The 16,161-nt window shown below is 53.6% G+C and overlaps 1 protein-coding gene across 1 annotated transcript in view; it reads left to right on the plus strand.

Moving 5' to 3' along the window:
* The first annotated feature begins 246 nt into the window (after positions 1-246).
* The window catches only part of LOC100074341 (complement C3), a 16,370-nt gene continuing 455 nt past the window's right edge, over positions 247-16,161 (plus strand). The window contains exons 1-23 of the mRNA XM_039910285.1: positions 247-355; positions 1,294-1,486; positions 1,648-1,810; positions 2,815-2,885; positions 3,776-3,861; positions 4,468-4,550; positions 5,024-5,114; positions 5,523-5,625; positions 6,247-6,367; positions 7,347-7,462; positions 7,925-8,071; positions 8,862-9,074; positions 9,385-9,591; positions 10,096-10,248; positions 10,433-10,562; positions 10,993-11,064; positions 11,460-11,660; positions 12,120-12,231; positions 12,949-13,034; positions 14,375-14,517; positions 14,888-15,100; positions 15,553-15,619; positions 15,764-16,161. Coding sequence (XP_039766219.1) covers positions 282-355; positions 1,294-1,486; positions 1,648-1,810; positions 2,815-2,885; positions 3,776-3,861; positions 4,468-4,550; positions 5,024-5,114; positions 5,523-5,625; positions 6,247-6,367; positions 7,347-7,462; positions 7,925-8,071; positions 8,862-9,074; positions 9,385-9,591; positions 10,096-10,248; positions 10,433-10,562; positions 10,993-11,064; positions 11,460-11,660; positions 12,120-12,231; positions 12,949-13,034; positions 14,375-14,517; positions 14,888-15,100; positions 15,553-15,619; positions 15,764-16,161 — 3,243 coding nt within the window. The 5' untranslated portion in view covers positions 247-281. The remainder of the gene's footprint in view (positions 356-1,293; positions 1,487-1,647; positions 1,811-2,814; positions 2,886-3,775; positions 3,862-4,467; positions 4,551-5,023; positions 5,115-5,522; positions 5,626-6,246; positions 6,368-7,346; positions 7,463-7,924; positions 8,072-8,861; positions 9,075-9,384; positions 9,592-10,095; positions 10,249-10,432; positions 10,563-10,992; positions 11,065-11,459; positions 11,661-12,119; positions 12,232-12,948; positions 13,035-14,374; positions 14,518-14,887; positions 15,101-15,552; positions 15,620-15,763) is intronic.

A 16,161-nucleotide genomic window follows, 5' to 3' on the forward strand; every position in this document is an offset into this window, starting at 1 on the left:
TGTTCCCGAGGGGCTTGATCCTGACTCTGACCTCAGAGAGGAATGAAGTTAAACAAAAAAAGAGAAAAACAAATTCTTCCTCAATGGCCTGCCAGGGATTTGGGAAATGGACCGAAAGGGAGTTTTGCTCTTTCCCAGGTTGAGAAATCTCTGCAACCCAAACCCCTCCCCATTACTGATTAACCATGCCCCCAAGGAGGGAGTAGCGGGGGCCCAGAGCCCTGACATAAAAGTCCACGCAACCCCGGGCCCACTGCTCTTTCCTTCCCTCCCCTGGCATCATGAGGGGAGTGGCTCCCTGGCTGGGAGCCCTGCTGGCGCTGAGCTGGGTGCTACGGTCGCACTGTCAGCCCCTGTAAGTAGCTACCCATTCCCCACCATCCACTTCTGAACCTGGACAGAGCCCCTCTCCTCTCTCTCCATTTGGGTGACTTACTGGACGGGTATCCTGGGAATCGCAGCCCCCCCACCCCCGCTTTCCCCCCAGACCATTTCAGTTGCTGTTTAACTGTCAGTTTGGGGTGACTTTTCAGTCGAAACCTGATGGCTTTCGATTTGGGTGACATTGAGTGCTGGTTGGAGAGATCTGGAGGCAAATTTTGCTTGTATCCACCCCAGCGCTTAGAAAAGTGCCTGCCTGGCACGTAGTAAGCGCTTAAGAAATACTGTAATTATTAATTATTATTCAGGCTGCTTTTATTGGGAGGAAGGATTCAATTTTGTCTCCGGGGCCAGGTGACCAGGTCTAGGAGGGGGTGGGAGGGGGTGGGAAGGGGAAGAAGAAGCTCTTGGATGCCAAAGGAGAAAGGATGGGGCAGTGAGAAAAGAAGAGCTAGAACCGACCCAGCCACAGTTGGCAGAAACCTTGGGTGTCCAAAACTGGGAGAGAAGCCAGTTACCATATTGCTGAGTATATAAGACTGGGACCTTTTCCTCCTTTAACAAACCTTGGCCTTCAGTTCAAGGCAGGACAGGGGTAGAATGGACACTTTGCAAGAGAACATTTCCACAGATCAAAGACATGCTAGAAAAATATTTCTGAGGTGTGAAATTTGGGGCTGAAAAGGAGGACGTGTGTTCCATCAATCAACGGTATTTACTGAGCGCTTACTGTGTGCCGAGCACTGAACTGAGCACTTGGTAGAGCGTAATACAATATTGTGGGTAGTGTATTTGACTTGTCTTCACCAGCAGGTGGGTGGTGACCTTAGATTTGGTAGCACCCTCTCTCTGGGGCAATATGGAAGTTGAGTAGTTTTGAGACCACCCTATCTCCACTCCTCCCTCTGCCAGCTTCACCCTCATCACTCCCAATGTCCTGCGTCTGGAGAGTGAGGAGCAGGTGGTCTTGGAGGCTCACGGGCAAAACCAAAACCTGGAGGTAGACGTCACAGTCCAGGATTTCCCCCAGAAGAGACAGGTCCTCTACAATGAGAAGATCATGCTGTCCTCAGACAATGATTACCTGGGCATCATCAAGATCAAGGTGGGTGCACCCCCAGGCACCATCTGGCTTAGAGAGCAGCCTACCCCTGGGGTCCCTCCGCATCTCTTTCAGGGCTGGCCTGGTTGGCCGGGATGGGGGCCAGGGGCTAAACCATGCTAGGGACAGGACTGTGAGATCCTCTCTCCCCTTTCTTTGCTTAGCTTCCAGCCAAGGATATCAAGAAGGACTCAAAAGCCAACAAGTACGTCAACATCCAGGCCAAGTTTGGAACTGTGGTTGTGGAAAAGGTGGTGTTGGTGACGTTTCACAGTGGCTACCTTTTCATCCAGACTGACAAGACCATCTACACCCCAGGGTCTACAGGTTTGGTCCCCTCTCCCTCCCTCTCAATCAATCATATTTATTGAGCACTTACTGTGTGCAGAGCACCATACTAAACGCTTGGGAGAGTAGAGTATAACAGAATTGGTGGACACATTCCCTGCCCACAATAAGCTCACAGTCCCTTCCTTTTTTTTTAATAGCATTTGTTAAGCATTTACTATGTGCCAGGCGCTGGGATAGACACAAGATAATTGGGTTGGACACAGACCTTGTCCCACATAGGGCTCACCATCTTAGTCCCCATTTAACAGATGAGTTAAATGAGGCTCAGAGAAGGTCACACAGCAGACAAATGGTGGAGCTAGAATTTCCCAGGCCCATGCTCTTTCCACTGGGCCACACTGCTTCTCCCTTCATCAGCTTCCCCCAGCTGACCCCTAGTCCCAAAGACCCCAAAGAGATAGGTTGATTCTCCCTCCCCTTCAATCTCTGGGGAAGGTTCAGGTTGCTGCCCCATGGCAAAGTTCTGTTTTGGGCCCTGCATATTCTTGGTGAAGTGGGGAAGGATTGGGAGGATGCTGAGAGGAACACCAGCACCCCCACTCCACCCCTGACCACCCCAACACCCCCACCCTAGGTGCCCACCTCTCTTTAGTGCTTATTCATTGGTCCTGGAAAAACTCCAGAAAAGTGTGTGTTGAGCCAGGGACAAACTCATCCAGAGATTTGGGCCTTGTTCAATTGGCCCCATTTGCTGCTCCATGTAACTCCTATCCAACCATCTCCCTGTGGCCTGAGGGTCCCCGATCTCAGTTTTCTTGCCATCCTTTCCCTATTCCCCCTGGTTTCCTCCACCTCACTGTGGCTCTGTGGAGATTAGAAGGGATGTAGGTAGGGGGGGGATCACCCAGGGCAGGGCGCCCCCAATCTAGATACCCCAGTGGCTGAGAGACAATGAGTAGAGCAAGGTCAAAAGGACACTGAGGGTGGGCAGTGAGGGTGGGAGATATGGGGAGCCTCACAGCCTCTTCACTCCTTCCCAGTCTTGTACCGGATCTTTACCGTGGGCCACAAGCTGGAACCTGTCTCCAAGACGCTGACCATTAACATTCAGGTGAGATCCTGGAGGGGAAGGTGGAAGTGGCACTTAATAATAATAATAATGTTGGTATTTGTTAAGCGCTTACTATGTGCCGAACACTGTTCTAAGCGCTGGGGTAAACACAGGGGAATCAGGTTGTCCCACGTGGGGCTCACAGTCTTAATCCCCATTTTACAGATGAGGGAACTGAGGCCCAGAGAAGTGAAGTTACTTGCCCACAGTCACACAGCTGACAAGTGGCAGAGCTGGGATTCGAACTCATGAGCCCTGACTCCAAAGCCCGTGCTCTTTCCACTGCGCCACGCTGCTTCCCACTTGGGGTCAGATAATGAGGCCAAAGAGAGTTAGGTGTCCAGGCTGGAAAAAGACCTCAGAGACTTCTTGTCCATCACCCTGCCTCTGATCCAGGTGGCCCTTCTCTCCCAGCCACCAATTGTGGAGAATCTCTAGGGACTCTCCTGCTTCCCTCCCCCATTCCAGTATCGCCCAAAGAAGACAGTCAGGAATTTCTTTCCAGTGACTGGCCTCAGTAGAGTTGGTTAGGCCCATCTCATCCACCCCCTGCCTCTGGATTCCAGGTGAGGGGGGCTGAAAATTGACTCTGAAAGTCCAGCAGGGGGCGATGTTGAGCTACCAGCAGCAGTGGCCACAAGCTGGAATTCTGGTTCTCCAGCCCTCCCCTCTTCCCAGTTCCAGTGGTTGACCAAGAAGGGACTAACTTGGGACTGTGGTGGGGCCTGGGATGTTGGGGAAAGAGAAAGAGAAAATGAGACCCACTGACTGACTGTCAGGAACCAGGGCCAGGGTGGGATATTAGGGGGGTGGGGGCGGAGCATGTATCTACCCACTACTCACTTTCACTTAGTGACACCCCCTCCCCCCCCCACCCCTCTGCTCCACAGACCCCTGAGGGCATCACCATCAAGAGTGACTCTCAGAAGAAACAAGGCATCGTGAGCCTCGCTTGGGCAATCCCTGAGGTGGTCAAGTGAGTCTTGGCCTGTGGAATATGGGGGATGCACATTAGGGTCTCTCTCAAGAGCTGCTCGGGGAATCCCTCTCTGGGATGGCCCCCCAGCCTTTGCAGCGCTGTGCAGAAGTTAGGTGGCCTCCTCGCTCCTCTGGACCCAGAGGCTCTGCCGAAAGACTTTTGCTGTTTTCTAAGGAGAGCAGGGGCAAGGTGGTGTGGGGAGTACGTGGGGCTGAGGAGCCGGGAGAGTTGGGAACAGGGCCAGATTGGATCACAAAGATGCTCTCCTTCTAAGGCAGCAAAATGATTTGGCAAAGTCTGAAAGGTTGATCCAGTGTAGGTGGGTGCCAGCCAAATGCTATGGAAACCCATGCAAATCAGTTAATCCTCACACTGTCCTTGACTTGAAAATAGGCCCTGGCCCATGTGCTCAGAGCCTAAACAAAATTAGACAACAGGTCTAATGAGACTCAGTCAAGGAGCCAGCCAGCGTGGGATAAACTGGTGGTGGTGGAGGGTTCAGGGGGGAGGGTCTTCAGCTGCTGCTGCAGGGACCAGGGCAGCTTTGGAGTTGGAGGGAGGGAGGGAGGTCCCGATGGTCATCCCCCCCGCCTCGGGCTCCAGCCTAGGACAGTGGAAGATTGTTGCACACTACGACGATGCCCCCGAGCAGACCTTTTTCGCCCAGTTTGAGGTGAAGGAGTATGGTAAGCAGCTCGGCCAGCCCGGAGTCAGCTCTCCCAGGGCCTGCTCTGGGGACCGGGTGATTGTGTGTCATTTTTGCATATCATCTGCATGCTATTGTTTTCCTGCCAGGGGTGTTCTAGACACACCCCTGCTCCCACCCTAGTCTTGTTCCTCTCTTCCCAGTGGCCCAACCCTCATCGCCCCCGTTCCCTGCTCCTACGTTCCCATCTCCAATTCCCCTACACCCACTCTTTCCAATCCCCTGCTCCTGTCCCACTCAAATCCTCCCCAGCCCACTGGGCTAATCCAGCCAGGAAAAACAACCTCAGTGGTGTCGCCAGCCTCCTCACAGGCTGGAGGTGCCGCTCCGTCCCCTCACCACCCCTGCCTCCTTGTGCCCTCAATTCACCCTCATCTCTGTCTGCTCTGGCCCTGTCCTTCTCACTTCTCACTGCGGAATATCACCAACTCTTTCCCTCCTTCCCCCCGGCAGTGCTGCCCAGTTTTGAGGTGGTGGTGGAACCGACCGAAAAGTTCTATTACATTGACGACCCAGAGGGACTGTCTGTGGACATCACAGCCAGGTGGGGACGGCTTTCCGGAGCGCCAGGAGGGATCTGGGGTGTGGGTGGGGGCGTGTCAGGGGGTGGGGAGAAGGGGGTTGGGGAGGGCAGACCACTCAGAAGGTGGTTATCCACAGAGAAAGAGGACTCCACCAGGAACAGCGCAAAGGGAAATGGGTTTCAGCTGCTGCAGGAGAGTTTTAGATTAGAAACAGTGGGAAAAGCTCTTTGACAATGAGGGTTGGGACAGGTGACTGAGAAAGTGACATTTCCTTCCCTGAAGATTTTAAGAGCGAGAAGAAAAATTTCATTCGACCTCTGGCCCCATTGGGGTCCTTCAGCTCCCCTCCTCTCCAGAGTTCTCCTCACAAGAGTGGGGAGGGTGTGGGGACCAGCCTTTGGAGTTCTGATGGGTCCCCTTGGCCCCAGGTTCCTGTACGGGAAGATGGTAGAAGGCACCGCTTTTGTGCTCTTTGGAGTGAACACAAAGGAAGGAAAGAAAAGCATTCCAGCATCACTGAGCCGTGTTCAGGTGAGAGAGGGCCCAGCCCCCAGGGAAGGTGAATCCTACCTTGGGCCAGCTGCTTCTGCTAGACTGAAGCAGCCCCAGGGTCAGGCTATTCTCTGCCCAGCAGCCCTGGCCCATCCCCAAAATACTAAATTCCTGAATAGGGTTTTAGCAAAGTGAGAGCTCTGGGAGGGGAAGGGAGAGGGCTTCTGTGGCACCTTGAGCAAGTGAATTTCTCTGTGCCTCTGTTTCCTCATCTGTAAAATGGGAACTCAATTCTTGTTCCCCTCCTACTTAGACTGTGAGCTCCATGTGGGACAGGATTATCTTGCATGTGTCTGATTATCTTGCACCTACACCAGTACTTAGCATGGTAAGCATGTACAGGGCTTTTGCACATAGTATGCACTTAGAAAAAAACTATTGTTATTATTTTGGGGCAGGCAGGAGCTGATGGTCTCCTGTATGATGTCAAGAATGGAGCAGAGTAAGGGCTGGGGCTAGAATGGATTTAATTTCATCTGAGCACTGGGCAAATGGCCAACCCTTCCAGGGTCTGACAAGACCAAGTTGACCCTGGGGTATCCCTCCAGCCCCCCATCCCCTCAAGCAGCTCTGCGGATCCTCAATAGGGCTGTCCCACAGATCATGGATGGCCACGGGGAGGCCAAACTGCCGAGCAAAATGCTGCTGCAGCAGTTCCCAGATGTCAACCAGCTGATCAACCTTTCCCTCTATGTCTCCGTCACTGTCATCCTGGACTCAGGTGAGTGAGTGAGGACAGGCTCCTCAGCAGAGGTGACCTGGGAAGACGGGGAGGAGAATACCTGGGAAGGCGGGGAGGAGAATGGGTGAGAGGTTCCTTTGAGACCTTTGGGCTCCTCATGGTTTCCTTTTCTTTGGGGCTTTTCAGCCAATGATCCTGAAGCACTTTATCAACCTGGGGGACCCAGGAGAGAGGAGAACTTCTTTTGGAGCTCCTGGAGTCCAAATTGATCAGTCGATCAGTCAGTGGTGTTTAGTTAGCACCTAGTGGGTGCAGAACATTTTACTAAGTGCTTGGGAGAGGACAATACAACAGAGTTGGTAGACACGTTCCCTGCCCTCAAGGAGGTGACAGGCACTAAACAGTAATCTTTTTGGGCTTTGTGGCCCCTTTCCTCTTGAACTCACCAAGGACTTTAAGCCCCCTAGGCCCATACCCCTGAAGCACTTAAGTACTCACTCCAGCCCCCCAACACTTATGTACACATCCTTAAACTTTGTCCCTTTCTCTAGCTGGAATTTGTTTTAATGACAGTCTCCCCCACTAGATTGTAAGTTCCTTGAGGGCAGGGGTGTCTTCCAACTCTATTATCCTCTCCCAAGTGCTTAGCACAGTGCTCTGCACAGAATAAGCACTCGATAAATTTCATTGATGGACTGACTGACCCGAGTTCTCCCCTTCTGGCACCAGAGGAGTGAGCAGTATTCCTCATGGGAGGAACCAGTGCAATGAGAACACCTCCCTCCAGCTCTCCCTATGCCACTTACAGAACCCAATGAGTCTTGGCCATTCAGACAAATTTCAGGCTGTCTCTCATTTTCTCCTCTTGACTTTTGAGGAAATGGAGCCCAGATTGGTGAAGTCACCTGCCCGCAGTGTGTCAGGGGCAGAGTCGTCATGGAGCCCTGCCCATCCAGGTTCCTAGGCCCCTTTAAGGTGCTGCAGAACCCTCTGACTATCTCCCTTCCTGCCTTCCCAGGGAGCGATATGGTGGAAGCGGAGAAGACTGGGATCCCCATCGTGACCTCGCCATATCAGATCCACTTCACCAAGACACCCAAGTACTTCAAGCCAGGCATGCCCTTTGAGCTTACGGTCAGTAAGCAAGATTCTTCTGGAGAGGGGGAGGAGCAAAACTGGGGCAGGAAGACACAACCTCGAGAGACTTTGGGCAGCGGGTAACCAGAGGGCTCAGGTTTCTTTTATTGGGCCGGGCACAGGGGCTCAGAACCTTCCACAGGTCACTTTATCCAACCCTCTGCCTTCTTGATGACCTAAACAGGAATGTACCCCAGACAGGAAGTGAGGGATGTGAGTGGGTGGGCAGTACCCAAGGTTGAAAAGAGCCCCATCGCCTGGTTTGAGCTTTAACCACCCCGGATGGCCTTCCTCTGTTCCACCTAATTCCCTCATGCTGTAATCAAAGTAATTCTTATTCAACCCCAGTTGGATCAGAGATGGGGAAGAGTGGCTTGCCACCCTCCATGGGGTGGCTCCTGCCCTCTTCGCTTCCCCTCTTCTCTGGCTCGCTGACCCCTCTCTGTCCCCACACCTCAGGTGTTCGTGACGAACCCCGATGACTCTCCTGCCAGCCACATCTCCGTCAAAGCCCGGGAGTTCAAAGTGGAGGCTATGACTCACAAGGAGGGCACCGCCAAACTGGGCATCAATACTCCCAACAACAAGAACCCCATCACTATCACTGTGAGTGCCAGGGCCTGGGAAACAAGGGAGATTTGCTTGGGATCTTGCTGGGGGTGAGGGTCTGCTATTTGCCCATCTATTTGAGGAGCCATCTGTATCCTCTTTAGACCTAAAGAGAGAATCTTCTCTCGAAAGAGAGCAGGGGAGTCTTCCTCTGGCTTCACTTTGTTCAGCTCTTTAATTTGCTAAGTCACAAAGCACAAGGGAAGGGCAGGCCAAGGCTTCATTTGTGCAAATGAGAGCATGCCTTTTCCTCCCAAGGTTGGACCTTCCATCCCGATGCCTCCAAATCAGGGGATTAGGATGCTCCCAAAGGTCATCGTCAATTGTCTGAAGTAGTGACTGTGTCCATTTGCATACCATTTGCAAAAGACATAATAATGCTGGTATTTGTTAAGCACTTACTATGTGCTGAGCACTGTTCTAAGCGCTGGGGTAGACACAGGGGAATCAGGTTGTCCCACGTGGGGCTCACAGTCTTCATCCCCATTTTCCAGATGAGGTAACTGAGGCACAGAGAAGTGAAGTGACTTGCCCACAGTCACACAGATGACAAGTGGCAGAGCTGGGATTTGAACTCATGACCTTTGACTCCAAAGCCCGTGCTCTTTCCACTGAGCCACGCTGCACTGGGCCTCAGTTTGAAGGCCATTGATATAGGCACCTTATTTGCAGTAGAGTATAATGCTCTATGGAGTCGATGGAGCCCTAGGAAGAGGAGGAACCAGATGGCAAACCTCCTCCCTCCCTCCTACCCCCCACTATTCCTCTCATCCTTCCCCACTACCAGGTCCAGACAGTGGTAGCCAACCTCCCAGAATCGCGTCAAGCTTCCAACCAGATGGTGGCTCTGCCCTACCTCACCCAGGAAGGGTCCCAAAATTACCTGCACCTCTCGGTGCCCAGCTCTGAGGTGCTGCCTGGAGAAAATCTCAACATCAACTTCAACATCAAGACCGATGGGCCAAATGTCCAGAATCAGATACGCTACTTTACCTACATGGTGAGATGGAGGGGCCGGGGCTCCCTCCATCCAGAAATCCCCCTTCTCCCCAGTCACCCTGACCATCCCCACTCCTCCCCACTGGAGATGTCTCTCCTCCTTGCAGAAGTCTTCCTTCACAAAGCCCTCCTCTTCCCCAAGAATCCTTTCCCCTTGGGAGTGACCCTGCCTGGGGGACCAGGTGGGAATTTGGGACAGAGGACTCAAAGGGGAAGGGGGCGGTGGTGAGAGGTTCTGGGGCTTTGTCCTACCGTCTCATGGTGTGTGTGTGTGTGTGTGCGCCTCTCTCCCTATCTCTCTCTCATGCCAGATTCTCAACAAGGGCAAGATCCTAAAAGCAGGACGCCAGGCACGGCAGGTGGGGCAAGACCTGGTGGTGCTGGCCCTGCCCATCACGCCCGAGTTTATCCCCTCCTTCCGCGTGGTCGCCTACTACCAGGTGACCCTCCAGAATGGGAAAAAGGAGGTGGTGGCTGACTCGGTGTGGGTAGATGTGAAGGACACCTGTATGGGCAAGGTGAGCAGTCCTGGTTCAACCTCTGATTCACCCCACCATGAGGTTTTGTGTTCTCTCTCTCTCTCTCTCTCTCTCTCTCTCTCTCTCTCTCTCCACCTCCTTCCAGCATTTAGGAGTTCTGGGGCTGGTCTGAAAATGGAGACATTAATCCTAGGAACCCTGACCTTTTCCCTGTGGGAATCCTCCCAGGGCATTCTGAATGGGGGGAGAAGGGGCCCTCTGACTTCAGTATTCAGATGCCTCTCTCTGCCTGATCATTTCATTCTCTCTCTCTTTTTCTCTGTTCAAGACTATCTCTGTTTCCTTATATCTCTGATCATTCCTGTCTTGGCCTATCCCTATTGGTTCTCATCCCTGAGTTTCTGTCTATTCACAACTATGCAGGTCTTTCTGCCCCTCTTCCTCACTCCAAACCCACTCTCCTCTGTCCATGAGTGATGAACCTCACACCCACTGAGGATAACTCTCTCCCCTCGACCCCTTCTCCTCCCTACCCCATCCCAGCTGGTGGTAAAAGGCGACAAGGATAAAAACCAACTTCCAGGCAAACAGATGAAACTGAAGATTGAAGGGGACCCTGGGTCCCGTGTAGGACTGGTAGCTGTGGACAAGGGTGTCTTTGTGCTGAACAAGGAGAACAAACTGACTCAGACCAAGGTAAGTGGAGAGGCCAGGATAGGCTGGACACGGCAGAACTGCATGTCAGAAGGGGCTGGACTACAGTTCTGGGCAAGAGGTTGGAGGGGGGCTGGGATTCCCATCTGACAGGATTGGACAGGGCTCCCCCCCCGGCCCCAGTAGACCCGCTGTTCTCTGATGCCTGGGTGCCCACTCTCTGCAGATCTGGAATGTGGTGGAGAAGAGTGATATCGGCTGCACCCCAGGGAGCGGGCAAAACTACGCCGGCGTGTTTGGGGATGCTGGGCTGGCCCTACAAAGCAACATGGCACTCAAAACTGAGCAGAGGACAAGTGAGACTGAGAGGCTATGGAGAGGGGGACCCTCTCCAGGGCCCAGCCCTGCAGGGGGAAGGGAGCGGGCCCCCCTCCCCATGGCCTGGCACTGGATCCTGCGCCATTTATTTGGAGCCAGTTGTGAGGGGTGTGGTAGAGGAGGGAAGAGGTCGAGTCTTTTGTGTTCCACTCTTTGGGGCCGTCCTAACTTGGGAGCTGGAATGTTTGGACTCGGTTTGGGCTGAGGATAGGGCTGGGATTTGGAAGGGTCTTCAAAGCCTGGTGCTGCCTTGGTAGGGCTGGTGAGGGGGCTGAGTTTGCCTCTGTGAGTTGGTCTCCAGGCAGCCCCCATGATCAGCCATTGTCGAGGGTGGTTCTCTCCCTGCTGGGCTCCAGAGGACTCTGCCTCTCCCTGCATAAGTGCTCACCTCCCTGCCTTCCCCTGTAGACCTGGAGTGCCCCAAGCCAGCCCAACGCCATCGCCGTTCCGTCCAGCTCATGGAGAAGAGGACAGACAAAGGTGGGTGGGTGTCAGCAGCCCTCCCTGCAATGGTGTCCCACAACTTAGTGACTTGCTCCCGGGCCACCCCCAGACCTCCCCACAGGTCATCCTGCCCCTTCCCTTGCCTCCTCTAACCCACCCCAGACAGGCCGGAGGCCCCCTTCTCTTGTGAAAGGCTACCCCACCACATAGACACAGCTTTCTTCAGTCTCCCTGGCCTTACACCCACCCCCTCTGTCAAGAAGCCCGGTCCAAAGTCTACCCTAAATTTCTCTCACTGTTCGTGAAGCTCCTGCCCAGTCTGGTTCTAGCCCCCTCACCTCCCCTGCCCCCGGGCCCCTGGATGGTGGGGACTGGCCCGAGGGGCCCCAGAAGGAGGGTGAGCGGCGGGTTTGGCGTGCTTGGTCCCACAGCGAGTCAGTACCAGAACCTGGCCATCCGGAAGTGCTGTTTGGATGGAATGAGAGTGAACCCAATGGGCTACAGCTGTGAGAAGCGGGCGACCTACATCCTGGACAAGGGGGAGTGTACAAAGGCCTTCCTGGACTGCTGTAACTACATCAAGGAAGTGCGGCTGCAGAAGCAGAGAGACAACAAGCTCAACCTATCCAGAAGCACGTATCAGGAACTGAGAAGGAGAGGGAGGTGGAGGGTGGAGTGGCTGGAGCCTCCTGGCTGTGGATCTGGGCCTCCCTGAGTGCCCACAGTGTTCCTGAATGGAGATTCTGGGCTCCAAAGGCTGAAAGGGATCTTGAGAGATCATCTAAGCTAGGCCACCCCCGACCACCTCTGGACTACACCAAATGGATGGACTATACCAGCCAGATGGATTTCTCTTCTGGGTTTAAAGATCTGTGGGGAGGTCACATTTTGTCTACAGTTTCACAACCCTAGCAGACAAGAAATTCTTCTGGAGGTTTAACTGAGAACCTTCTTGCTGCTGGTAGTTCTGTCTTTGAGTGGGATGGGGGTGCTATTTGTGGTTCTGGAAGGGGGTGGGTGGAGCCTGGGATGGCAGGTGGCCCAAGTTTTCCCCTACCGGTCTCGGTACTGAGTCTGCTGTCCCTTCTTAGGTGAAGTGGATGAGGACCTCCTCCAAGATGATGAATTTGTCTCTCGGAGCCAGTTCCCAGAGAGCTGGCTGTGGCAAGTGGAGGAACTCTCAGATAAACCAGACAAAACCGGGTACATTGGAAGCAATGGGAGGGATCCTTGGCTGTTTCCTTCTCTCTCTCTCTCTCTCTCTCTCTCTCTCTCACACACACACACACACACACACACACACACACACCCTTCCCCTCATTTCTGCAGTGCCCCTACCCCCCTACCAAGCACGCAGTCTCCCCTGGTTGACCATCCAGGTTATCACAGCTCCATTATCTGGCAAGTTGGGGGAATGGGAAGTATCACTTGATCAAAAACTCCAGGTTACTGAGTCAGCACTGCCCTGGATAATAACAATGATAGCATTTGTTAAGGGCTTAATTTGGGCCCCACACTGCACTAAGTGCTGGGGCAGATATAATCAGATTGGACACCGTCCCTGTCCCACCTGGGATTCACAGTCCAAGGAGGGAGATTGGTTATTGGATCCCCATTTTACATTTGAGGAAGCTGAGGCCCAGAGAAATGAAGTTACTTGCCAAAGATCACACAGCAGACAAGTGGAAGAGCCGAAACATAGAACCCAGGTCCTCTGACTTCCAGGCCCAAGCTCTTTCCACTAGCCCACACTGCTTCTCTCCTTCACCAGGGCTCCTGTCCTCTCTGGGTCAAGATGGGCTTCCCAGACTCCAGCCCTTGGCCTTATTCCACCCCCCCACCCACCCAAAGGGGTGGCTCCCTTGTTGCTGCAGCCTTCTAGTCCCTCCTAGACACCCATTCCTTTCCCTGCCCTTTCAGTGTCTCCTCCAAAACCCTCAACATCTTCCTGAAGGACTCAATCACCACCTGGGAGGTGCTGGCTGTCAGTCTGTCCGACACCAAGGGTGAGTACTAGGTGGGAGTGAATGGTTGGATCCCAATGGCAGTGTGGAGAAAGCTCCCTGGCCTTCTGTTCATAATGATGATCATGGTAGATGTGAGGCATTTACTATGTGCCCAGCACTGTACTAAACTCTGAGCTAGATTCAAGATCATCAGATTGGACACAGTCCCTGTTTCACACAGGGCTCACAGTCTAAGGGGGAGGGATTACACTTTACAGATCCCCTTTTTACAAATGAGGGAACTGAGGCACAGAGAAGCTAAATGACTTGTCCTAGGTCACACAGCAGGCAATTGGCAGAGTCAGGATTAGAACCCAAGTTTCCTGACCTCCAGTCCTGTGCTTTCCACTAGGTCAATCAAAGGTATTTATTGAGTGCTTACAGTGTGCAGAGCACTGTACTAAGCACTTGGGAGAGTACAATAGGATTAGTAACCATGATACATGCCCTCCAGAAGCTTTCAGTCTAGCAGAGTAGAGTGATATTAAATTACAAAAGGGGGAAGCAGCTGAGTATAAAGACATATACGTAAGTGCCCTGGGGTTGGGGTGAGTACAGGGTACAGTGGGGTATGGACTCAAGTGCCTAGATGATGCAGAAGGGAGGGAGATTAGAGTGGGGGGATGAGATGTCCTGCCTCTGGCCTGGAACACCCTCCCTCTTCATGTCTGACAGACCATCACTCTCCCTACCTTCAAAGCCTTATTAATATCTCATCTCCTCCAAGAGGACTTCCCCAAGTCCCCATTTCCCCTTCTCCCACTTTCTTCTGCGTACCCCTTGCACTTGAATTTGCACCCTTTATTCATCCCACCCACAGCATTTGTGGACATACCATAGTTTATTCATTTTTATTACTGTCTGTCCCCCCCACTCCACAGACTGTAAGTTCCTTGTGGGCAAGGACCGTGTCTACCAACTCTGTTATACTGTAACCTCCCATGTGCTTAGCACAGCGCTCTGCACAAAGTAAGCATTCAATAAATACGATTGATTGAGAAGTTAACCAGGGAAGACTTCCTGGAGGAGATGCAATTTTAATAGGGCTTCAAAGGTGGGGAGAGCAGTGGTTTGTGAAAGGGGAGGAAGTTATAGGCAGGAGGGAAGGTGTAAGCAAGGGGTCGGTGGCAGATGAGTCGAGAACAAGGCCCAGAGGAGGCTCGAGAGGAGTGCCAAATGTGAGCTGTGGGGTAGTGGGAGAGTTTAGTTGTTCTGATTTCCCTCCATGGAGCACAGCCCCTCTCAGGGAGAAGACTGGCCAGTCAACCATCTTGGGAACCAGGCAGCCCAGCCCATCCCAGGCCCTAACACCGGCCCCTCCCTCTCCTCTTCCCCTGCAGGGATCTGCGTGGCCGACCCTTACGAGATCACCGTCATGCAGGACTTCTTCATTGACCTGCGTCTGCCCTACTCGGTGGTGAGGAATGAGCAGGTGGAGATCCGGGCAGTGTTGTACAACTACAACGAGCAAAATGCCATTAAGGTAAGCTCCACCCTCTCCCCGGCTGACCCTGCCCCACCCTGTGTGTAGGACAGAAGTCTCAGTCAGTTAACATAACCACATTTAGCACCCACTGGGCGTAACGAGCTGTTCTGTCTACTGGGGGGGGGGGGGATTCCCTGTTGGAAAATTGAAAACCTTGGGCAAGTCGCTTCACTTCTCTGCCCCTGCAAAATGGGGCAGGGACTATGTCCGACCTGATGATCTTGTCCCTACCCCAGTGCTTGGAACAGTGTTTCATAAGTAGTAAGCGCTTAACAAATACCATAAAAAAGTCAGGGAAGATGGTCTGGCCCGCAGGGATGCCGGCCGAGCACTCCAGCCACTGAGGGCTTCTCCCTCCCGGTGTCAGGTGCGGCTGGAACTGCTCCACAACCCGGCCTTCTGCAGCGCCTCCACCTCCAAGAAGAAATTCCAGCAGGTGGTGGAGATCCCGGCCAAGTCTTCCCGAGCCATACCCTTTGTCATTGTACCCCTGGAGATTGGCAACCACGACATTGAGGTCAAGGGGGCTGTCTATGGCCAGTACATCACCGACGGTGTGAAGAAGAAGCTGAAGGTTGTGGTGAGTCTTTTGGGACCCAGGCCTCTGGGACCTCCAGGGGGAATGCCACAGAGGAGCTGGAGGAGGCCAGGAATCGGGTGACTTTCGCCCCCTCTGAATGCCCCCAACAGCCAACTTAGCTCCCCTGTACCTTCCCCTCCAAAGATGGCAGGGACAAAGTGGGCTAGTGCACAGAGCCCTAAACTGGCTTCTGGGTTCTCATCTAGCTCTGCTCCTACTGCAGTGGCAAGGGTTCGGGAGAGCGGCATCCTTGGGTAAGCCCCTTCCCCACTCAGGGCTTCAGTTTCCCCTGCTGCCCTCCATGTTACCATGGAGAAGGTGAAGGAGACAGAGTTTTCAGAGAGCTGGGGCTTCCCAGAGAGGGAGAGGCAGATAGGCCAGCAGCAAGGCAAGGCGAGAGAGCAGGAACCCAGAGAAGGTTGTAATGCTTACCATTCTCTGCCCTTCCCCAGGCGGAGGGGATGCGCATGTCCAAGACGGTGAAAGTCATCACCCTGGACCCAGTGGTTAAAGGGAAACGTGAGTTTGCTGGGGGATGTGGGGTTGGGGCAGCAGGAAGGTAGGGAAGTGCCATTCACAGTCACTAGGTTGGGGGTTGGGGGAGGGGCTGGGGCCTGTGATCAGGACTCTGGTTCACCCCCACCCCACCCATCCCTGCTGCAGAAGGTAAGCAGGAGGAAAACATCGAAGCACCCGATCTCCGGGACATGGTTCCAGGCACTGAGTCCGAGACCAAAATCGGCGTCCAAGGTGAGACTTGGTCTGTCAGCTTCACCTATGGGGGAGAGGCCTTGAGTCTTTGGGATGGGGCTGGCTGGATCGAAGGAGACAGAGGGAGAGAGAAATGGAGAAAGAGAGACAGAGAGCAAGAGACAGAGCAAAAGAGAGACAGGAAGTGGCCCACCGCAACTGAGCCTCCCCGGTGCCTGAAGGGGATTGTCTTGGTGGGGAGGAGGACAGGGGTCCTGGGGCCCTGGGAGTTAGTTTGGCTTGGTTTCCAAAAGGGGAAGATCACTTCCTGTTGGGAACTGAGAGCGGGGGAACCCAACTCCCAGAGAGGA

Source organism: Ornithorhynchus anatinus, chromosome X1 (assembly GCF_004115215.2).
Source record: "Ornithorhynchus anatinus isolate Pmale09 chromosome X1, mOrnAna1.pri.v4, whole genome shotgun sequence".
NCBI lineage: Eukaryota > Metazoa > Chordata > Mammalia > Monotremata > Ornithorhynchidae > Ornithorhynchus > Ornithorhynchus anatinus.